General features: G+C 59.3%; 3 protein-coding genes across 12 annotated transcripts; 2 read left to right on the plus strand and 1 right to left on the minus strand.

Moving 5' to 3' along the window:
- Positions 1–569: 569 nt before the first annotated feature.
- On the plus strand, positions 570–6,612 carry LOC111138873 (ubiquitin specific peptidase 21). Of its 2 annotated transcripts, none has more exons than XM_022490808.1 (13): positions 570–737; positions 1,545–2,165; positions 2,942–3,001; positions 3,158–3,278; positions 3,491–3,602; positions 3,815–3,970; positions 4,455–4,519; positions 4,767–4,870; positions 5,058–5,144; positions 5,436–5,514; positions 5,700–5,807; positions 5,916–6,030; positions 6,233–6,612. In XM_022490808.1, exons 2-13 carry the CDS (start codon positions 1,566–1,568, stop codon positions 6,321–6,323), a joined length of 1,698 nt encoding a protein of 565 aa, XP_022346516.1. In that variant the 5' UTR covers positions 570–737; positions 1,545–1,565; the 3' UTR covers positions 6,324–6,612. The 2 variants fall into 2 exon arrangements, with proteins under 2 accessions (XP_022346516.1, XP_022346517.1); XM_022490809.1 differs by having other exon boundaries at positions 1,545–1,904; positions 6,233–6,579.
- A 698-nt stretch (positions 6,613–7,310) lies between these two features.
- On the plus strand, positions 7,311–11,004 carry LOC111138936 (protoporphyrinogen oxidase). Of its 4 annotated transcripts, none has more exons than XM_022490945.1 (13): positions 7,311–7,518; positions 7,693–7,787; positions 7,931–8,065; positions 8,163–8,311; positions 8,451–8,583; positions 8,896–9,040; positions 9,149–9,339; positions 9,755–9,815; positions 9,988–10,106; positions 10,191–10,301; positions 10,399–10,548; positions 10,668–10,710; positions 10,794–11,004. In XM_022490945.1, the coding sequence occupies exons 2-13, from the start codon at positions 7,701–7,703 to the stop codon at positions 10,934–10,936; spliced, it is 1,467 nt and encodes a 488-aa protein (XP_022346653.1). In that variant the 5' UTR covers positions 7,311–7,518; positions 7,693–7,700; the 3' UTR covers positions 10,937–11,004. The 4 variants fall into 4 exon arrangements, with proteins under 4 accessions (XP_022346653.1, XP_022346654.1, XP_022346655.1 ...); XM_022490946.1 differs by having other exon boundaries at positions 8,196–8,311; XM_022490947.1 differs by lacking the exons at positions 7,311–7,518; positions 7,693–7,787 and having other exon boundaries at positions 7,796–8,065; positions 8,180–8,311.
- Positions 11,005–11,103: 99 nt separating this feature from the next.
- LOC111138937 (beta-1,4-galactosyltransferase 3) lies at positions 11,104–16,679 on the minus strand. 6 transcript variants are annotated; one of them, XM_022490955.1, is made up of 8 exons: positions 16,616–16,679; positions 15,644–15,788; positions 15,002–15,276; positions 14,257–14,492; positions 13,476–13,666; positions 13,222–13,344; positions 12,021–12,125; positions 11,104–11,885 (listed from the first exon to the last, which is right to left on the minus strand). In XM_022490955.1, the coding sequence occupies exons 3-8, from the start codon at positions 15,261–15,263 to the stop codon at positions 11,612–11,614; spliced, it is 1,191 nt and encodes a 396-aa protein (XP_022346663.1). In that variant the 5' UTR covers positions 15,264–15,276; positions 15,644–15,788; positions 16,616–16,679; the 3' UTR covers positions 11,104–11,611. The 6 variants fall into 6 exon arrangements, with proteins under 6 accessions (XP_022346663.1, XP_022346659.1, XP_022346658.1 ...); XM_022490951.1 differs by having other exon boundaries at positions 15,002–15,718; XM_022490950.1 differs by having other exon boundaries at positions 15,002–15,788.
- Between the last annotated feature and the right edge of the window lie 544 nt (positions 16,680–17,223).

Raw genomic sequence — 17,223 nt, forward strand, 5'->3', positions numbered from 1 at the left:
AGGCACATATACAACTACATAAGTTTGGGAGGGAGGGGGAAATGGAGGATGCTGTGGTCGGGAGCTGGGAAATGAAATCTTGGACTGCTCTGCCTCCTGCTGAAATCTGCTTGCAGAGATCTGCTCGTGTCCTCTAGCGGGGTGCCTACTGCTTTGGTCTGCAAGATGCTTGAGGAATGGTTTTGCAGGACCAGCATTTCCCGTCCTCCAGGGATCTTCCCGTCCCTACGTGGAGTGCTGGATCCTACTCCACTGGTCTGTGAGCTGGACCCAGGCAATGCAGCTTCCCACACTAGCACCCCTGCTCCCACGGAAGGATGTGTGCTGCAGGCCTGGGGGCCATACTACGATGATGGATCTACATCCCTCTAGTTTCAAGCGACGGTTTTAAAACGGTTCAGGGCAGATCTGGGGACCCGCGGTCCTAAAGTTGGCTGCGTTTCCATGGTGTCGGCGGCGGAGCCAAGGGGGCGGGTTCACGCAAGCGCCGTGGAAGCAGGTGGGTGGATTTCGAGTGTGGGTGCGCAGGCGCTGTGAGAGGCGGTGAAGCCGGTGGCCGGTGGTCGGGCGGGACCAACAAAGATGGCGGCGGCCCCTGCGGCGGGAGAGATCTGGGCAACAGCTGCGGCTAAACCTGCAGCCCGGCCCTCGGGGGGGCTGCACGGGGGTAGTAGGGGGTGGCCCTGAGCTGGGGCTTGGCCCCGGCCGGCCTCCCCCGCCGCCTCACCGGGGGACAGGTACGGGCCGGGGCGCTATGGCGGGGTGGGGGGGCGCGGGAAGACTGCTCCGGACCCGAAAGGACGCCGTCCGCAAAGGCAGGGCGCGGGGGGCTCAGCAGGCCTGGGGGACCTGGGCTGGAGGGACAGCATCCATGGACCGCAGGGAATACGCCGCTGGACCCCGTAGCCAATCAGCGGCCTCGGCCTTTCTGCCCTCGAGGGGGGCGGACCCGGCTGAAGCCCTGCTGTGGTGGGAGAGGTGCGGAGATTAGGGTCGGGGCGTCGTTCCGTCCTCCCTCCCCGCCACTGCCCCTGAGCCCCGACACCTCGCTGGAGCCTCAGGGGTGGGGGAGGGAGTGATTCGCAAGTCACTCATTTAGTCGGCATCATTTGCAGTCCGGAGGGACAGGGGTTTGAGGGTGGAATGCTGTCTTTGGGTTGTTTTCCTTACATCCACACCCTCATTTGTCCAGAGAGTCTAAATGACCCAGGGCACATCCCACTTGATTAACCAGGCGTGGGGGCCCTTGGCATGAGCGTTTAGATCTTAAAGACAGCCGAGATAGAGACTAACATTGGCTTTTCAGTAAAGCTGTATTCTGCAGGTAGGGCCTGAGGAATTTAGAAAGAATCAAAGCGGTGGGCTGCTGTCATTCATTCATTTACTCAATGGATACTAAGTATCGACTTTGTGTCACACAAAGTGCTAGATAGTGGGGATAGGTAGACATGGTTCCTGCCTTCAGTGTATGTAGAAGGTAGTGTAGTAATGTAGGTTCCCTCCTCCCTCCACATTCAAATGCTGACCCTCTCTTCTCCTCCCAGGTCCAGCCTGTGGTGTCCACAATGCCCCAGGCCTCTGAGCACCGCCTGGGCCGGACCCGAGAGCCACCTGTTAATGTCCAGCCCCGAGTGGGGTCCAAGCTACCATTTGCCCCGAGGGCCCGAAGCAAGGAGCGCCGAAACCCAGCCCCTGGGCCGAACCCCATGTTAAGACCTCTGCCTCCCCGGCCAGGTCCCCCTGAGGAACGGCTCAAGAAACTGGAGCTAGGACGGGGACGGACCTCAGGCCCTCGTCCCAGAGGACCCCTTCGGGCAGATCATGGAGTTCCCCTGCCTGGCTCACCACCCCCAACTGTGGCTCTGCCTCTCCCTTCCAGGACCAACCTAGCTCGTTCCAAGTCTGTGAGCAGTGGGGACTTGCGTCCTATGGGGATTGCCTTGGGAGGGCATCGTGGCACTGGAGAACTAGGGGCTGCACTGAGCCGCTTGGCGCTCCGGCCTGAACCTCCCACCCTGAGACGGAGCGCCTCTCTCCGCCGCCTCGGGGGCTTTCCTGGTCCCCCCACCTTGCTCAGTATACGGACGGAGCCCCCTACTTCCCATGGCTCCTTCCACATCATATCTGCCCGGCCCTCTGAGTCTTTCTACTCCGATGACAAAATGGTGAGGACTTGCCAGCACACGTGGCCTTCCATGCTCATGTCCCTCTATGCCTCCAGCTTTCTTGCCATCACATGGCTTTCTTTTCCCTCTTTTCCCCCAAGTTCCGATCTCAATCCCTCATTACAGCAGCTTGGACTCTCCACTCCCTTACTTAAGTACCCTCGAGCTTCGGAGACCTTTTTCGGGTTTTCTGTGACTCCCCAGTGTGGTGTGCCATTTCGATCCCCAGGGAATTAACCCAACCATTTGGAATTCTTCTCTGGGTCCCCAGGCCCTTGCTCTTCCTTGCTTCACCTTCTCTCCCAGGATGCTACCTAGGCCTAATTGATCTCTGGAGCTGAAGAGGGGCGGGCTCAGAACATCTGAGTTAGCGTGGTGGCCCATTTCTGAGCTAAGTGAGCTAGGTTGATTGCAGTTGGAGCCATCAGGAGAGGGTTCAGGAAGGGGCCACGGGGGCGGGAGGGGGCTTTGGGGGAAGCAAGGTGGGTGTGGGGAGCAGCTGGGCGGCCATGCCTGTGCTTGGGGAGCTCCCCCAGGAGCTACAGCGCCGGCTGGCTGGGCAGAGGAGTAGGTGGGGAACAGGTGGGACAGCCATGGCCGAGTCCGTGGTACACTCAGCTGTGATGGGCTTCCTGCTCATGTCCAGTGAGGTAGGGAGCCCCCAAGAGCCCTGTGAGGTACAGGAGGGTGGGAAAGCAGTGGGCAGTGTACTGTTGAAACGTTCAAGTGCCAGGTGGGATATGTGGGAACCTGCTGACTCGCCTTTGACCTTCCAGGCTCATCACACGCTGCTTCTGGGCTCCGGTCATGTTGGCCTCCGAAATCTGGGGAACACGGTGAGAGCTATCCTCCTGTCTGTCAGTGAAATGGTGCGGGGGGTGTGGCACTGACTTGGGGAAGGAGAGAGCTGAAGCTCTTCTAGGCTTCCTGTCCCTGGTCAGCAGAAATAATGGCAGTGTCTCTCCTACCCTCTTCCCCTCCTCACCCCCCAGTGCTTCCTGAACGCAGTGCTACAGTGTCTGAGCAGCACTCGGCCTCTGCGGGACTTCTGTCTGCGAAGGGACTTCCGGCAAGAGGTGCCTGGAGGGGGTCGAGCCCAAGAGCTCACTGAAGGTGCGGCAGCCGCTCCTGCTCCCACTTTTCCAGTCCTCCCCCCAGCCTCTGGGACCATCTGCCAATCATGGCAACCCCAACCCTCAAATCTGGCGGCTGTATCTGGTTATGCTGGTGCCTGCTTCCCTGGAGGTTGTTTCTACCCTCTGGGCCTCCCTGGGCTTGCCTCTTCCAGTCAGTAACCTCTGTTTCCCCACACCCACCCCCAACAGCCTTTGCGGATGTGATCGGTGCCCTGTGGCACCCTGACTCGTGTGAAGCTGTGAATCCTACTCGATTCCGAGCTGTCTTCCAGAAATACGTCCCTTCCTTCTCTGGATACAGGTGGGAGAGCTGGAGGGTATGCTGTTTCTCTCTGGCCCCGTCGGGGGCTCAGGCCAAGCAGGGGCCCAGGCAGCATGGCGCGGGACCTTCAGATGTTCTCCGTCCAGGACAGGGGTACCGACGTCTGGGCAGGAGAGAGTGTCTTTGGACAGGGCGTTTGGGTAGGGAGGAGAGGACGGTGTCAGTTGCCCACACCCTGTTTCTGGCTGTAGCCAGCAGGATGCCCAAGAGTTCCTGAAGCTTCTCATGGAGCGGCTACACCTGGAAATCAACCGGCGGGGCCGCCGGGCTCCGCCCATCCTGGCCAGCAGTCCTGCGCCCTCTCAGCCCCGCCGAGGAGGAGCTCTGCTGGAAGAACCTGAGCTGAGGTAAGGTCGCTCCCCCACCCCTATCTTCCTGGTAGTTGCTCCTCAGCATGCCTCGATTAGGGAACTGAGCTCGTCAAGCCTGAGGATTTGGGGTCCAGAGAAACACTTGGCTTAGGAAGTGGTTTGAGAAGCAGTGCCGAAGTAGCTGGGAAAGGAGGCCAAGGTGGGGAGATGGGGTCAGGGGATAGGGTACGAATGTACCTGGGCCAAGGGAGAGGGGATAGCAACTTTACAGCCAGGAATACAGAGTTTAAAGCCCGGGGAAGTCAGCTGCTCTTCCCTTGTTCTTTCCTTTTCCTCTTCCCTTGGATTCCCCCCAAAAGTCTTCTGAAGCGTCACTCCTTTGAGACTTCTCAGAAATGTCGAGAAGGAGCTAGGGTACGGGTGGGGTGCAGGACTGTGTGGGTCATTTCCGTGGTGCCTGGGGTGCCCAGGGATCCCCTTGTCTCACTGGGTGCTTTCCACGTCCCTAAATCTGTGGTAGTGATGACGACCGAGCCAACCTAATGTGGAAGCGTTACCTGGAGAGAGAAGACAGCAAGATTGTGGGTACGGAGCGGGCAGAGCCATGCAGCACGATCGGTGCGGGAGGTTGTGGGCTTGGGAGAAGAATTGACACCGCAGGGGCATGGGGACAGGCTAGATGATGGAAGTGTGGATGGGGGTGAGGGGTTTGTTAGGAGCGCTGGCGCTGGGAAAGGAAGGGTCGGGCTGAGGGCTGGGAAGAGATGGGAACCCAAGGAAGCATCTCGGGCACCCCACGGTGACTGTTTCTCCCACCTTTTCACTTGTCCAGACCTGTTTGTGGGCCAGTTGAAAAGTTGTCTCAAGTGCCAGGCCTGTGGGTATCGCTCCACGACCTTCGAGGTTTTTTGTGACCTGTCCCTGCCCATCCCCAAGGTGGGATTCCAGAGGATTCCAGGGGTGGATGGGACATGGGTTCTGGGACCCTTCCCTACCCACCCCCAGAATGTGGGAGGGAGCCCTGTGGGTCTCTGAAGTAAAACCGAAGCCTGGATTGATTGAGAAGAGTTGGAGACGGAAGTTCAGAACATACTGACCTTTCATTCCTGTTTCCCCTCCTCAGAAAGGATTTGCCGGAGGCAAGGTGTCTCTGCGGGATTGTTTCAGCCTTTTCACCAAGGAAGAAGAGCTAGAGTCAGAGAATGCTCCAGTATGTGGGGTTTCACAAGGGATACAGTAAGGGTGGGAGACCTTGCGAGGGGGGCAGAGGGGCTATGGATGGAAGGGGTCACGTGATGCTTTGGTATAGGGAATAATATTTATAGGTCTGGGCTTGTGTTGGAGTCTCGGGTATGTCCTAATACTCCTCAGGCCGAGGGGAGTAGCCGAGAGGATACAAGAGTCACCGGGAGCATAGTGAATTTGTACGTGAGTCAGGGAGTCAGAAAAGCCAGTCGAGGAGAGGAGCAGATTAATGTGACATTATTTGACATTTCTTCAGGTATGTGACCGATGTCGGCAGAAAACACGAAGTACCAAAAAGTTGACAGTACAAAGATTCCCCCGAATCCTTGTGCTCCGTATCCTAATCCTCAAATTCTTCTTTCTCCCATCTGTATTCCCCCCATCCCGCATGTTCCATTTGGGAGTTGACTTTTCCTACCACACTCCCGGGTGTGTTCCCAGAGGGGAGTGGACAGCATTCAAGACCTCAGCCCCCTTCAGAGGCCCTCTGCCCCCCAAATGCTCCTTAACTAGGGCTTAGATCTTAATCGATTTTCCGCCTCCCGAGGCTCCATCAAGAAAAGTTCAGTAGGTGTGGATTTCCCGCTGCAGCGACTGAGCCTGGGGGACTTTGCCAGCGACAAAGCTGGTGAGAATGGAAGAGAGGGACCTGAAGAGCTCCTCTGAAGGGGAGGGGGTGTGGGCCTGGGCCCCAGCACGGTGCAATTCTGCAATTCTTTGGCCTCCGAACCCCCAGGAAGCCCTGTCTATCAGCTGTATGCCCTCTGCAACCACTCGGGCAGCGTCCACTACGGCCACTACACCGCTCTGTGCCGGTGCCAGACTGGTTGGCATGTCTACAATGACTCTCGGTGAGAACAGCCTCCCACGCCATCCCCGCCCCGTTCCCACTGCAGCTTGAACACTTTGCCCTAATCTGCAGCAGCCCTGGGACAGCAGAGTGCTGGGGGCCCAGATGCTGGGAGGATGATCTGCCGGGGAGGAGGGGATCCACGGGGAGGAGGGGATCCACGGTAGTGATCCCAACCCCCGCCCCGTCTGCCTCCTCCCCAGCGTCTCCCCTGTCAGTGAAAACCAGGTGGCGTCCAGTGAGGGCTACGTTCTGTTCTACCAACTGATGCAGGAGCCACCCCGGTGCCTGTGACACCCCTCCCCCACCCCCGAAGCCCTGGCACCTGTGAAACCCGTTCAACACCCTTAAGCTCCAGGCTCCCCATTTACCTCAGAGACGTCTATTTTTGTGTCTTTTTAATCGGGAAGGGGGGGAGGCGGTGGTTGTAGCTCCCATTATTTTTTTTATTAAAAAGTACCTTTTCACCTGGAGGCTCCCTTGTCTCCCAGCCCCGTGTACAGAGCTCCCCAGGCCCCTGCCCGTGTACAGCCCCCAGCCCCTCCACAATCTCACTTTTTGTGAATAAATTTATTAAGAAAAAATGATGTCCTTTTCTGTATTTGTGCTTAGGGGGTGGATACGGAACTGGGCCCAGTTGGGGGCGCCCCCGGCGCCGGGGGGTGGGAGTGTCGGACCCGGACGCGCGGGCGCCGACGTTTGCCGGAGCAGCGAATGTCTGTGTCAGGGGGGAGAGAGGGAAGGCGAAGCGGGGCCTGGCGAAGCTGCGGGGAAGCCGGTGCGAGCACTGGGGCGCCGGGTTCTGCCCGGAAGGGGGCTGTCCCCGGAGGGCGAGGCACCGAGGACCCCTGTTGACAAACACGCGGCACGTTGCCGGGCGGCCCCGGCTCCCGTAGGCCCGGGCTGTTGCTAACATCAAGGAGCTGTTTACGGCGCCGCCTCCCCACGGAGCAGCCCCAGAGACTCGATCTGTTCTCCCTGCACCCCGCGCTCGCGGGGCCTCCCCCAGGGCCGTCACCCTCCCCGGGCCTGGGAAGCCGGCGGCGGGGCCCGCGGACCCGGCTCGAGCCTGCGCCGCGGCAGCCCTGAGGGCGGGCAGATCCCGGCCGGGAGCCCTCCCCAGGCTGGCGCCTAAGCAGTTAAACGCGGCTCCCGGACGCCGCGGCGCACAGCGGCCGGCCTCTGCGGGGTGGGAGGAGCCGCCGCCAGCTCTGTGCTTTCATTGGCTGACGCGATCCGGGGCCTCCCGGGGCCCACCAATCCGGAGGCGGAGGAGCCTGGGGACCGTGGGGCGGAGCGGACGCCGAGTCGGAGGGTCCGAAGGGGGCGGGCGGAGCGGCGGCCTCCGACCCATGGGCCTGGGGGGGCCCCGCGGCACCGCGAGCCCTGCGCCCGCAGATAGCGTGGGCGTCGCCCTTATCCGCCTCCACGGCGAGCGCCCACCGAGGGCCCGGAGGCCTCTCTCTCCGGTTCCCTCTGCCTCTCGTGGGTAAGTCCTGGGCCCTGGGCGGGACGTCCCCTCACTGGCCCCTTCTCGTCCGCTGGCTCCGCCGTAGCTGCCCCCGAAGCGGTGAGTGGCAGGGGTGGAACGTGGGACCTGCGCGGGGCTTCTGCAGAGCAGACTGCCCCCCGGTCAACCTGTCCGATCGTCCCTCTCCCCTAGGCTTCCCAATGGGCCGGACCGTGGTCGTGCTGGGCGGTGGCATCAGCGGCTTGGCCGCCAGTTACCACCTGAGCCGGGCCCCCTGTCCCCCCAAGGTGAGTGCCCCATCGCGCCAGAGGGACCCCCTTTAATACTCTCTTCCCGTTTCCGGCTGAAGGGAGGGCTCCACGTCTTCCTTGCGGACCCTTCACCCCGCGGCTATAGGCCTTGCGGCGTGTCTCCCCACTCCCGTCCCCAGGTGGTCCTAGTGGAGGGCAGCGAGCGTCTGGGAGGCTGGATCCGCTCGGTCCGAGGGCCAGGTGATGCTGTCTTTGAACTTGGACCTCGAGGAATTCGGCCCGCGGGAGCCCTGGGAGCCCGGACCCTGCTCCTGGTGAGAGGATGATGGAATGCCCAGGAGGGCTTGCAGATGGGCCGTCACCAGAGGACAGACTTGGGAGGAAGTGCTGGTGGGCCAGTCCTTTCCTTAGTTTCTCCTCTTCCTGAGGGTGTATGGAGAGCAGGTTTCTGAGCTTGGCTTGGACTCAGAAGTGTTGCCTGTCCGGGGAGACCACCCAGCTGCCCAGAACAGGTTCCTGTACGTTGGTGGTGCCCTGCATGCGCTGCCCTCTGGCCTCAGGTAACGCTGTCACCTCCTTGCTGCCCCTCTACCTTGCCCGCATCCTCTCACCCTTTCCATTTCCCCACCTCTCAGTCTGTCAGCCCTCCCAGCAAGAGGAGCCACACGAACGGAAATGACTGTGCCTTCCTCAGTGCAGGGGGCTCTTCCGCCCGTCACCTCCCTTCTCCAAACCTCTGTTTTGGGCTGGGCTGAAGGAGTTGACCACGCCCAGGGGCAAAGACCCTGATGAGACCGTGCACAGTTTTGCCCAGCGCCGCCTTGGACCCGAGGTAACGTGGCACAGAGGCCCCCAAATCCCTCTCCTGCTAAACAGCAGAGCCCCCTACTCAGACCTTCCACCTGGGGACTCTTCTGTATCATTTGGGAATATTCTCTCCCTATCTTCACACCCAGTAGTCCCCAGAACTCAGCACTGAGAGTGAATGCCTCCACTTCCCTCCTGTTCTTCTGTTATAGCGGGACTGCTCCCCTCCTCGCCCCCAATCCTATCCCACTTCAGGTCCCTACCTTGCAGGGGCAGTGGGAAGTCCTCTCTGTGGCTTCGTCTTCCTTGGCCGCTCAATCCCGGTCTCGTCCTCAAGGTGGCGTCTCTAGCCATGGACAGTCTCTGCCGAGGAGTGTTTGCAGGCAACAGCCGGGAGCTCAGCATCAGGTCCTGCTTTCCCAGTCTCTTCCAAGCTGAGCAAACCCATCGTTCCGTTTTACTGGGGCTGCTGCTGGGGGCAGGTGAGTGGGGGTTGGTTCAAGGGGTGACGATATTAAGGACCACCGGAGTAAGGGACTGGAGGCCAGGGCTGCTGTTTTAATGATCCTTCTTTCCCTCCTCCTCTGCAGGGCGGAGCCCCCAGCCAGACTCGGCACTCATTCGCCAGGCTCGAGCGGAGCGCTGGAGCCAGTGGTCACTGCGGGGAGGGCTGGAGATGTTGCCCCAGGCCCTTAACACCCACCTGACTAGTAGGGGTGTCACTGTTCTCAAAGGCCAGCCTGTCTGTGGGCTCAGCCTCCAGGCAGAAGGGCGCTGGAAGGTAGGAGAGCCCCCCGGTGTGTAATGTGTGTGTTTAAGTCTCCATCTTTGCCTAAATGGCCAGGGTTGTTAGGACTTGTTGTTTTCTTACCTTAGATCCTGTATGAACATGGGCTATCCTAGGGTCTTAGGCCTTATTTGTGGGTGTTTCTCCAAGACCTGTTTGATCCAAGTCTGGGTAGGAATGCTGTTGGAGAGTGGCTTAGACAGGGGAAGGGACAGCCCAGCTCCCCTGCACATCTCAGGGGCCACACTGGCTTCCGTGCAGCCCCCTGCCTGGAGTGATGGCAGTTGGCGGGCTCTGTGCTGACTTCATCCTGGAGTGCACTCAGTCTCTCCTGCCAGTTTGGTGCCTGGGAATCTGAGGCAAAATTCCCATTATGTTTGTGTCTCACACACGTTTTTCATTCTGTCAGGTATTCCTAGGGGACGGCAGTCTGGAGGCAGACCACGTGATTAGCGCTGTTCCAGCTTCAGGTAATGGGGTCGCCCCCGTCCCCAGCCAGAGTGAGGCTAAGTGTAGCTTCCTGGGCCAGCAGGACCACGCTATGCCCAACCTGGTCGTCTCTGTGGGAGTCTGATCGCAGGGAGGGTCGGTGAGCCCGCCATGAGCGCCTCCTGAAGCAGGCCTCTGGCTGCTCTCCCCCAGTACTCAGCGGGCTGCTCCCTGCCCAGGCCGCACCTCTGGCCCGTGCCTTGTGCGCCATCACTGCCGTGTCCGTGGCTGTTGTGAACCTCCAGTATCAAGGAGCTCGTCTACCTGTGCAGGTACGCGTGGCACAGATTAGCGAGAGCCGCCATGCGGGGCCACCGGGCACGTTCCTTCCTGACCGGGTCTCTTCCTTCCTCCAGGGATTTGGACATTTGGTGCCGTCCTCAGAAGACCCAGGCATCCTGGGAATCGTGTATGATTCAGTTGCTTTTCCTGAGCAGGACGGGAGCCCCCCGGGCCTCCGAGTGACTGTGAGCAGTGGCAGATTTGCTTAGCAGGAGTTTCCAGAGGGCTCCTCTGGGGCCAGTAGGTAAGGCCAGGCTGGTCAGTGCCACATTCTCTCCCTAGGTGATGCTGGGAGGGTCCTGGTTACAGACGCTGGAAGCCAGGGGCTCTGTCTTATCACAGGAGCTGTTCCAGCAGCGGGCCCAGCAGGCAGCTGCCACCCAGTTAGGACTGAAGGAGCCCCCGAGTCACTGCTTGGTCCACCTGCACAAGGTGAGCGAGGAAGTGCCTCTCGGCTCCCACTGAAGGCAGGGACGGTGTATCTGTGGCCATCTCCTCAAGCTTGGCCATCAGCAACAAAAATTTCCCTGTATCCCCTCTTCTCTCCCCAGAACTGCATCCCCCAGTATACACTAGGCCACTGGCAAAAACTGGGTGAGTTGGGAAAGCGGCTCTGCTGAGGAGGGCAAGGAAACCAGACCTCCAGTGCTAACAGTCCCATCATCTTCTCCTTCCAGAGGCAGCGACCCGGTTCCTGGCTTCTCAGAGGCTGCCCCTGACTCTGGCTGGAGCCTCCTACGAGGGGGTTGCTGTCAATGACTGTATAGAGAGCGGACGCCAGGCAGCGGCCCAGGCCCTGGGCTCAGAACCTAACAGCTGATCCCCGCCTCCTCCTGGCCATGCTGGCGGCACCTCTTTACCCACAAAAATAAAAGTTGCTGGAGCTTGGCTGGATCTGGTTGTTCCGTCACCTCTGGGCATATGGTGGCAGGGGAAGGAGCGGGCCGCAGGGGAGGCACAAGGTGCCTGGGAGGCGGCGAGCAGGAGCAGAGGCAAGACAAACTCCTTTATTAGAAAATGTATCAAAATCCCAGCCCCTGAGCCAGGTCCAGAAGAGGAAGCTACTCGAGCACTGGCAGAAAGTACCCAGGGAGGGGCTTCCTTCACCAAACATACTTCCTCGGAACCATAAATAGAATAAATATTCACAGAGGTCCCGGGAAAAGCCAGATTGCTCTTCTCTCCGTGGAAGAGGAAGGGACTTGGGGTCCAGCCCTACTCTTACCCAGGGGCCAGGGACTCTCAGGAGTCATCACATAAAATCATGACACCAAGGATTCACAGTCATAAGCCCTGGCAGGTGACCCTAGAAAGAGGGACCCCCAGGTCTGAAGGAGCCCAGCTCCAGTCCAGCAGTGAGGAGAGGCCCTGGCCTCCAGCGCAGCCCTGGAGTTGTGTCCCCCCACATCCCTCTAAGAGCAGTGAGGACCTGAGGGTGGGGAGAGTACAACCCGTCTGATTCGGTTTCATGATTGAGGTGGGCAGGCAGGATGAGTCAGTGTGAACCGTTGGGGGCCGTGTGGTTGGCAGTAGGCAGAGGGCCGGGCCTGGCTGGGGGCCGGCGCTGCAGCATCTCTTGACGGAAGGCCTGGGAGGAGCCAGGTGGGTAACGGGGACCAGAGGGAGTCCGGGGACCCCGAGGGTCAGTTCCAATGTCTGCTGTGATGTTGGTATAGAGAGGGCCCAGCTCTCGAGCCAGCAATCGGTATGTCAGCGAGTTCATCCCATCTTGCGTCCAGGAATTCTGGGTACGGACCAGGAGGTCAAATCTGAGGGTCAGAGGTTGGAGAACTAAGGCCCAAAAAGAAACAGCCGGGGACCTAGGGAGCGTCAGGATGCAGCGCCTTCCCTGGGAATGCAGCTCCCTGAGCAGCCACAGCAGCTCCCAGGCTGTCCCCTCCTACCTGTGCGGGTTCTCCTCGTTGCCCTTATCACCACGATGCTTCACCATCTTGTAGTGCCCCACCGACGTGGGGGGGCGAGAGATCTTCATCCCAGCCAGGCGCACCCTGCGGGGAAAGTGGGGGCACCTTGGAGGACCCCGCGCGGAGGCGAGCTGCTCTTCCTGTTTGCTCCCCCCAGCAAGGAGGCGGCAGCAGGGTTCTGTACAACTAGCACTAGCTAGGCAAGAAAAGGGCCACGCGTTGGAAGAGAGAAAGTCAAACAGAAGGAAAGGCAGGAGAATGTAAGGGCGGGACGCAGCCAAGTAAGTCTGGGCGCCTCGGGGCCTCTTGGCGCCTGGCAGGTAGGTCTGCACCTCCCATCTGGTTATCTCAGTGGCCCCAAGAAGCCGCCCTGGCATTTGTTGGAAAGGACAGGACTAGCCCAGGAGTTACACCCCCAAGCTCAACAATCCCCACCTAGAACAGCGGCTGCCCTGCCTCGACTTCTCACCCTGCACCATGGGCCTCAGTGTTAGGAAAAGAACAAAACCAAGTCATCAGGACCCCACCTCTGACACACAGAAGCAGAACTGAGATGGCCTGGGCAAGTGCTTAAAGAACACATCCATTTAGGAGTCGCTGGGCCCTTTCCACACATACAGAGGACAGGAATTCAGAGAGGCCATCCCGGAGGACACGAGGGGGGGAAGGCAGGCCATGGGTCCAACACAGCAAGCCCAAATTCTCACACCACAGATAGGAAATTGGGTCAGCTGAGGCTGAAGGTCAAAATGTTTCACATGCTAAAAATGAGCTGGCATCGTGCCAATGGCACTGACTTAAAACCAAAAAGTGATTCTGGATGATATGGAGCAGAGCCCCTCCTCCCCGGCCCCATAGGAAGTGGTCTGGAGTTACATTAGCAGAAGGCAGGACTGACTTGTCTCTAGGCCCCTTTCCAGCTCTGGAATCCCATGATACTACAGCCCAGTGATCTTCTCCTCTCTCCCAGAAACAGAACTCACCAGATCTAGGAGACGGAAGGGTGACAGAGTGGGGAACAGCACAATAAAGCCTGACCTGGGCAGAGAGGAAAAGCTAAGGGAGAGGAATAGGACCAAGGAGCTAAAGGCTGGTGTGAAAGCACGAGCGCCGGGGGTGGTCTCGGAGGACAGGGATGCAGGCCCCCGTGGGGGTGGGAAGCAGTGGCGGGAAGTCTGACCTGGTAGCAATGTCGTCATCCTCACCACCCCAGCCCCAGTATTCATTGGGGAAGCCATTCATCTTCAGGTACTGGTCAGGAGTGAGCGCCGAGACTCCTCCAAAGTACTGGGGGTACGGGAGGCTAGGGAGAGAAAGATCCTTGGGTTCCACGAGTCTTTTGGGGAGACATCCCTACCCCATAACCCCTTAACTCTCCTCCTTCCAATGGACGGTGGGTGTCCCTACTTCCCAGTACCCTCTCGTGCCCTCTACCTGTATCCAAACTTGTTCATGGCAACAGCAACATGCCGGGGTCCCCGGGGGTCACACACATACAGATTGTGGTCGTTCTCGGGCAGGAGGTCCACGTCGTGCAAGAACAGGCAGTCCCACTCCTCATCACGCAGGGCTTCTCGCACCCCAACGTTTAGCAGCTTGGCCCTGTTAAACGTTCCATTTCCAGCCTGGAAGGTAACGGAGAAGAACCACCACGTCTATAGGTAGCAGCATGGAGGAGAGGGGGCAGAAGTACCAAAGTGAAAGGAGGGGAATCGAAGGGGGGAAGAGGGGCAAGGACAGTGAAGAGAAAGCCAAACTTTCATTTTTCCTCCAACAAATCGTTTCAGAGCACCGGGATGGCCTGTTTACTTATGCGCGGCTGTTTAGCACTTAAACCTAACAACCACAGCCATGGAAAACAGGGGTCTATAGGTTTTCATTCTTAGACTCTAGGGGAGCCTAAGAATCTTGTTCAAGGTCACATACAGGACAAATGGCAGAACTGATTTTAATCCAAATCTGTCCAATTCCCAATCTGGACCATTCCCAAGTCAACCAAGGAAAAATCCCGGAGAGTACAGGACAGTCAGAGTACCCCGAGCAGAATAAGGAGGACTCGGGGGCTGACAAGCTGGCAGAGGAAGACCAGGTGCTTTCCCACATTCAACAGTCTCACCCTCTTAAAATGATCGCGGGGACCCACCGTCTGAGAGCGGCCTGGCATTTCCTCACAGCGTCCTTACCAGAAAGTCAGGGGGCTGGGGGGCTGGGGTACCTGGTGGATGACGTAGATGCCGTAAGCGAGCTGCTGGCGCTGCAGGAAGGGGTGCAGGTGGTAGAGCAGCAGGCGCAGATGGTGCTCCCGGGCCCGGTGGGGCACGATGATGGCCGTGCGGGAGCGGGGCTCACACCCCGCGGGGCGGTAGCGGCCCCCCGGTTCCACCCGGGGGTTCCTCTCCAAGATCTCTGCCAGTGATGGCACCGGGCTAAATGACACGGACACGGGACCCACTGTTGGGAGGGAAGGGCCAGGTTAACGGTTAGAAAGAGGGACCTCCAGGGCCTGCGAACGCCGCTGGCCGCAGTGGTCTGGTCCTTGGGCTCTGCTCTCCCAACAGCTTACACCGAGATCACATACACCGTGAGTTTCCCATCACTGGGACAGTTTGCAAAGTCTGAAAGGTGCAGGTTCGTCACTTAGCCTGCCTTATTTTAGGGTTCCATAACTCCAGCCTCACTAGAAGGTGGAGAACACAGGACTTCCAACTAACAAAACTGCGGCCCATCTACAAAGGAAGCGATCCCCGGCCCAAGGCAGGAAGAGCACAGGAACGGCCGGGCAGTGAAAAGCTGTGGCTCAACCCAGGAGCCCAATCTAAACTCCAAATCCAGAGGCTGCTTATCTCAGCCTTTGCCCACCTCTGGTGACATTAACCCAGGTCCTAAGCCCCACGCCAGCCGCCCTAGCCCTGTCCCCACACCCTGGCCTTCCCTTTACTTCCCCCTCCCTCTGCACTCACCTAAAAGAGGAGATCGTTCTGGACAGTAGGGCAGACCTTGAGGAGCTGGAGGGGCCCCTGGGGCAACAGGGGCCCCAGGCAGGTGACTGAGGTTACTGTAGACATCATGGGGATGAGAATAGTCAAATGTCGGCCCCTGCTCTCGGCCAAATAGGGCACTGAGGCTTCGGAAGCCCCCCAGTGACAGGTACATCATGACAGCCAGCTGGGAGCCCACCAGCAGGGCCAGCGTGCAGGGCCGCTCCAGCAGCCTCCGCAACATTCTGGGCTCAGGTCTAAGGAAGGAGAGAGGAGAATTCTGGGGGCAGGCAGGTGAAGAGCAAGCCAGCAAAGAGATCATCAGTTAAGAACCAAGGTGGTGCCAAGAGTTAAAGAGAAAAAGAGGCAAAGAGCGAAGTCACAGAAGGGAGCACACAGGTGTACAGTCATGCGTGGAAAAGAAACAGAATGTAACCACCAGCAGCCCTACCTACCACCTGTCATTTCCAGCCAAAGTCTCACTCTCTACCTCCTCCCTGAACCACTCAGGCCAACTACTCTCGGTCCCCACCCCCAAGGATGCTTACATCATTCAGGGCCTTTTCAAAGGAGTCTCTGGAGAACCTCCCTCCCAATTTTAGAGGGGGGTGGGGGTGGACTCACCTAGGTTCAAGCTGTCTTCTTCGGGATCATGGGGACTTCAGGGGGTCCCGGGGGGGCAGAGATGTGAGGCATTATCTAAATTGGAAATGTCACAGAGGACAGAGAAAGGCTCCATCCAGCACTCCAACAGTGATCCTGGGAGCAGCTGGAACAGAAGTGGTCAAGGATAACCACCCACCCAGAGGGGCAGAGATAAAGATCAGGGTGAAACTGGTTTCCCAAGCAGGGGAAGTGAAGGAAAGTGGTTGGAAAGAAAAGGGGAGGACCCAGAGATGCTAGGTCCCTGGCCTCTCCCCCAGCTGCCCTTGAGTGTCAGGTTTACGTGTACTTAACCATTCCCCACCCTGACAGGACCAACCTGTTTGGGAAGTGGGGACGGGACTGCTAATGCAGACATTATTTTTGCCAAGGGGGGTTGGCAGTCACGACAGGATTGTGGAACGGCCTCAGAAGAACCCAGGGCAGACTAGGAAACGGGTTCCTTTCCGTTCTTCACGTGCCTAGGAGCCAGCCCCGCAGGTGCAGGGAGCTCGATCACCTGGGAGCTGCAAGCAAACAGCCCCGGAGCGCGACGGGGAGTAGGATGGGGGTGGCGTCCTCTACCTTTTTTACCCTATCCCAGTCCTAGCGGGGCGTAGGGAGGAGGGTTACCGCTAAAAGTGACACAGGGAGTGGGAGGCTGGGCAGAGCCCGTCGTGGGTACCTAGGCTGGCTCACCTAAGGGGCGTGGTCAGCGCTCTGCAGAGGGTCACAGCCCAGTTCTTTCAGAGCACCCCAACCGCCCACCCCAACCGCCCACCTCAACCTCCTCTTGCATTTGCAATGTGAGCCCACCGGCCTCTGTCCATATTTCCACCTGGGAACCCCTCCCTGCTCCAGCTGGTCTCCAGACTTCACCCGGAACTTCTCATCCTCCCCGTCGCCCGAACCTTTCTCCCGGGCCTCTCACCCCATCATCCCCAGCCCACATACCTGCTCTTCTGCTTCCCGTCGTCACCGCCACCCCGACAGCCTGGCAGGGATCGTCACCGCCATCTTGGAAGCGGGCGCCGCTGGGCGGGGCCTCGCGTCACGGGGCGGGGCCTCGCGTCACGGGGCGGGGCCTGGGTGGAGCCTCCCGGGCGAGCGGGGCGCGTGGGGGCTGGGGAAGGCCGGAGCGCGGCAGGGTGGAGCTGGGCCACTGGGGAAGCCGGCGCCGGGCGCTCTCCCCGCCTGACGGGATGCCATTTCCCACCCCTCAGACTGGAAGGACAGCAGCTCAAATCAGGACTCTTGCCGGGCCCGGCCTGGCCCAGAGGCCAGTGCGACAGTTTATGGCGCGTCGCAAAACCTGTCACCGCGGGCCAGCCCCTTCCCGGAGTGTTCGGTGGTGCCCCCGCAACTTAGGGCCACTTAGTATCAGAATTGTTTCTTGCTCAGGGTACATTGTTTCGACTGCTCTGGCGCATTTTTGTATCCCCGTGTCCTGCAGGCCTTGATAGAAACTATTAGTTAGTTAATAAAAAATGATGCACTGAGTGAGGAGGGAAGGGCGGCGTCTGCGTTAATGTAAAATTGCGTTTTCCCTGACATTACAGTAA

The sequence above is a fragment of the Enhydra lutris genome, unplaced genomic scaffold (genome assembly GCF_002288905.1).
Source record: "Enhydra lutris kenyoni isolate GAN:26980312 unplaced genomic scaffold, ASM228890v2 scaffoldscaffold94, whole genome shotgun sequence".
Lineage (NCBI taxonomy): Eukaryota > Metazoa > Chordata > Mammalia > Carnivora > Mustelidae > Enhydra > Enhydra lutris.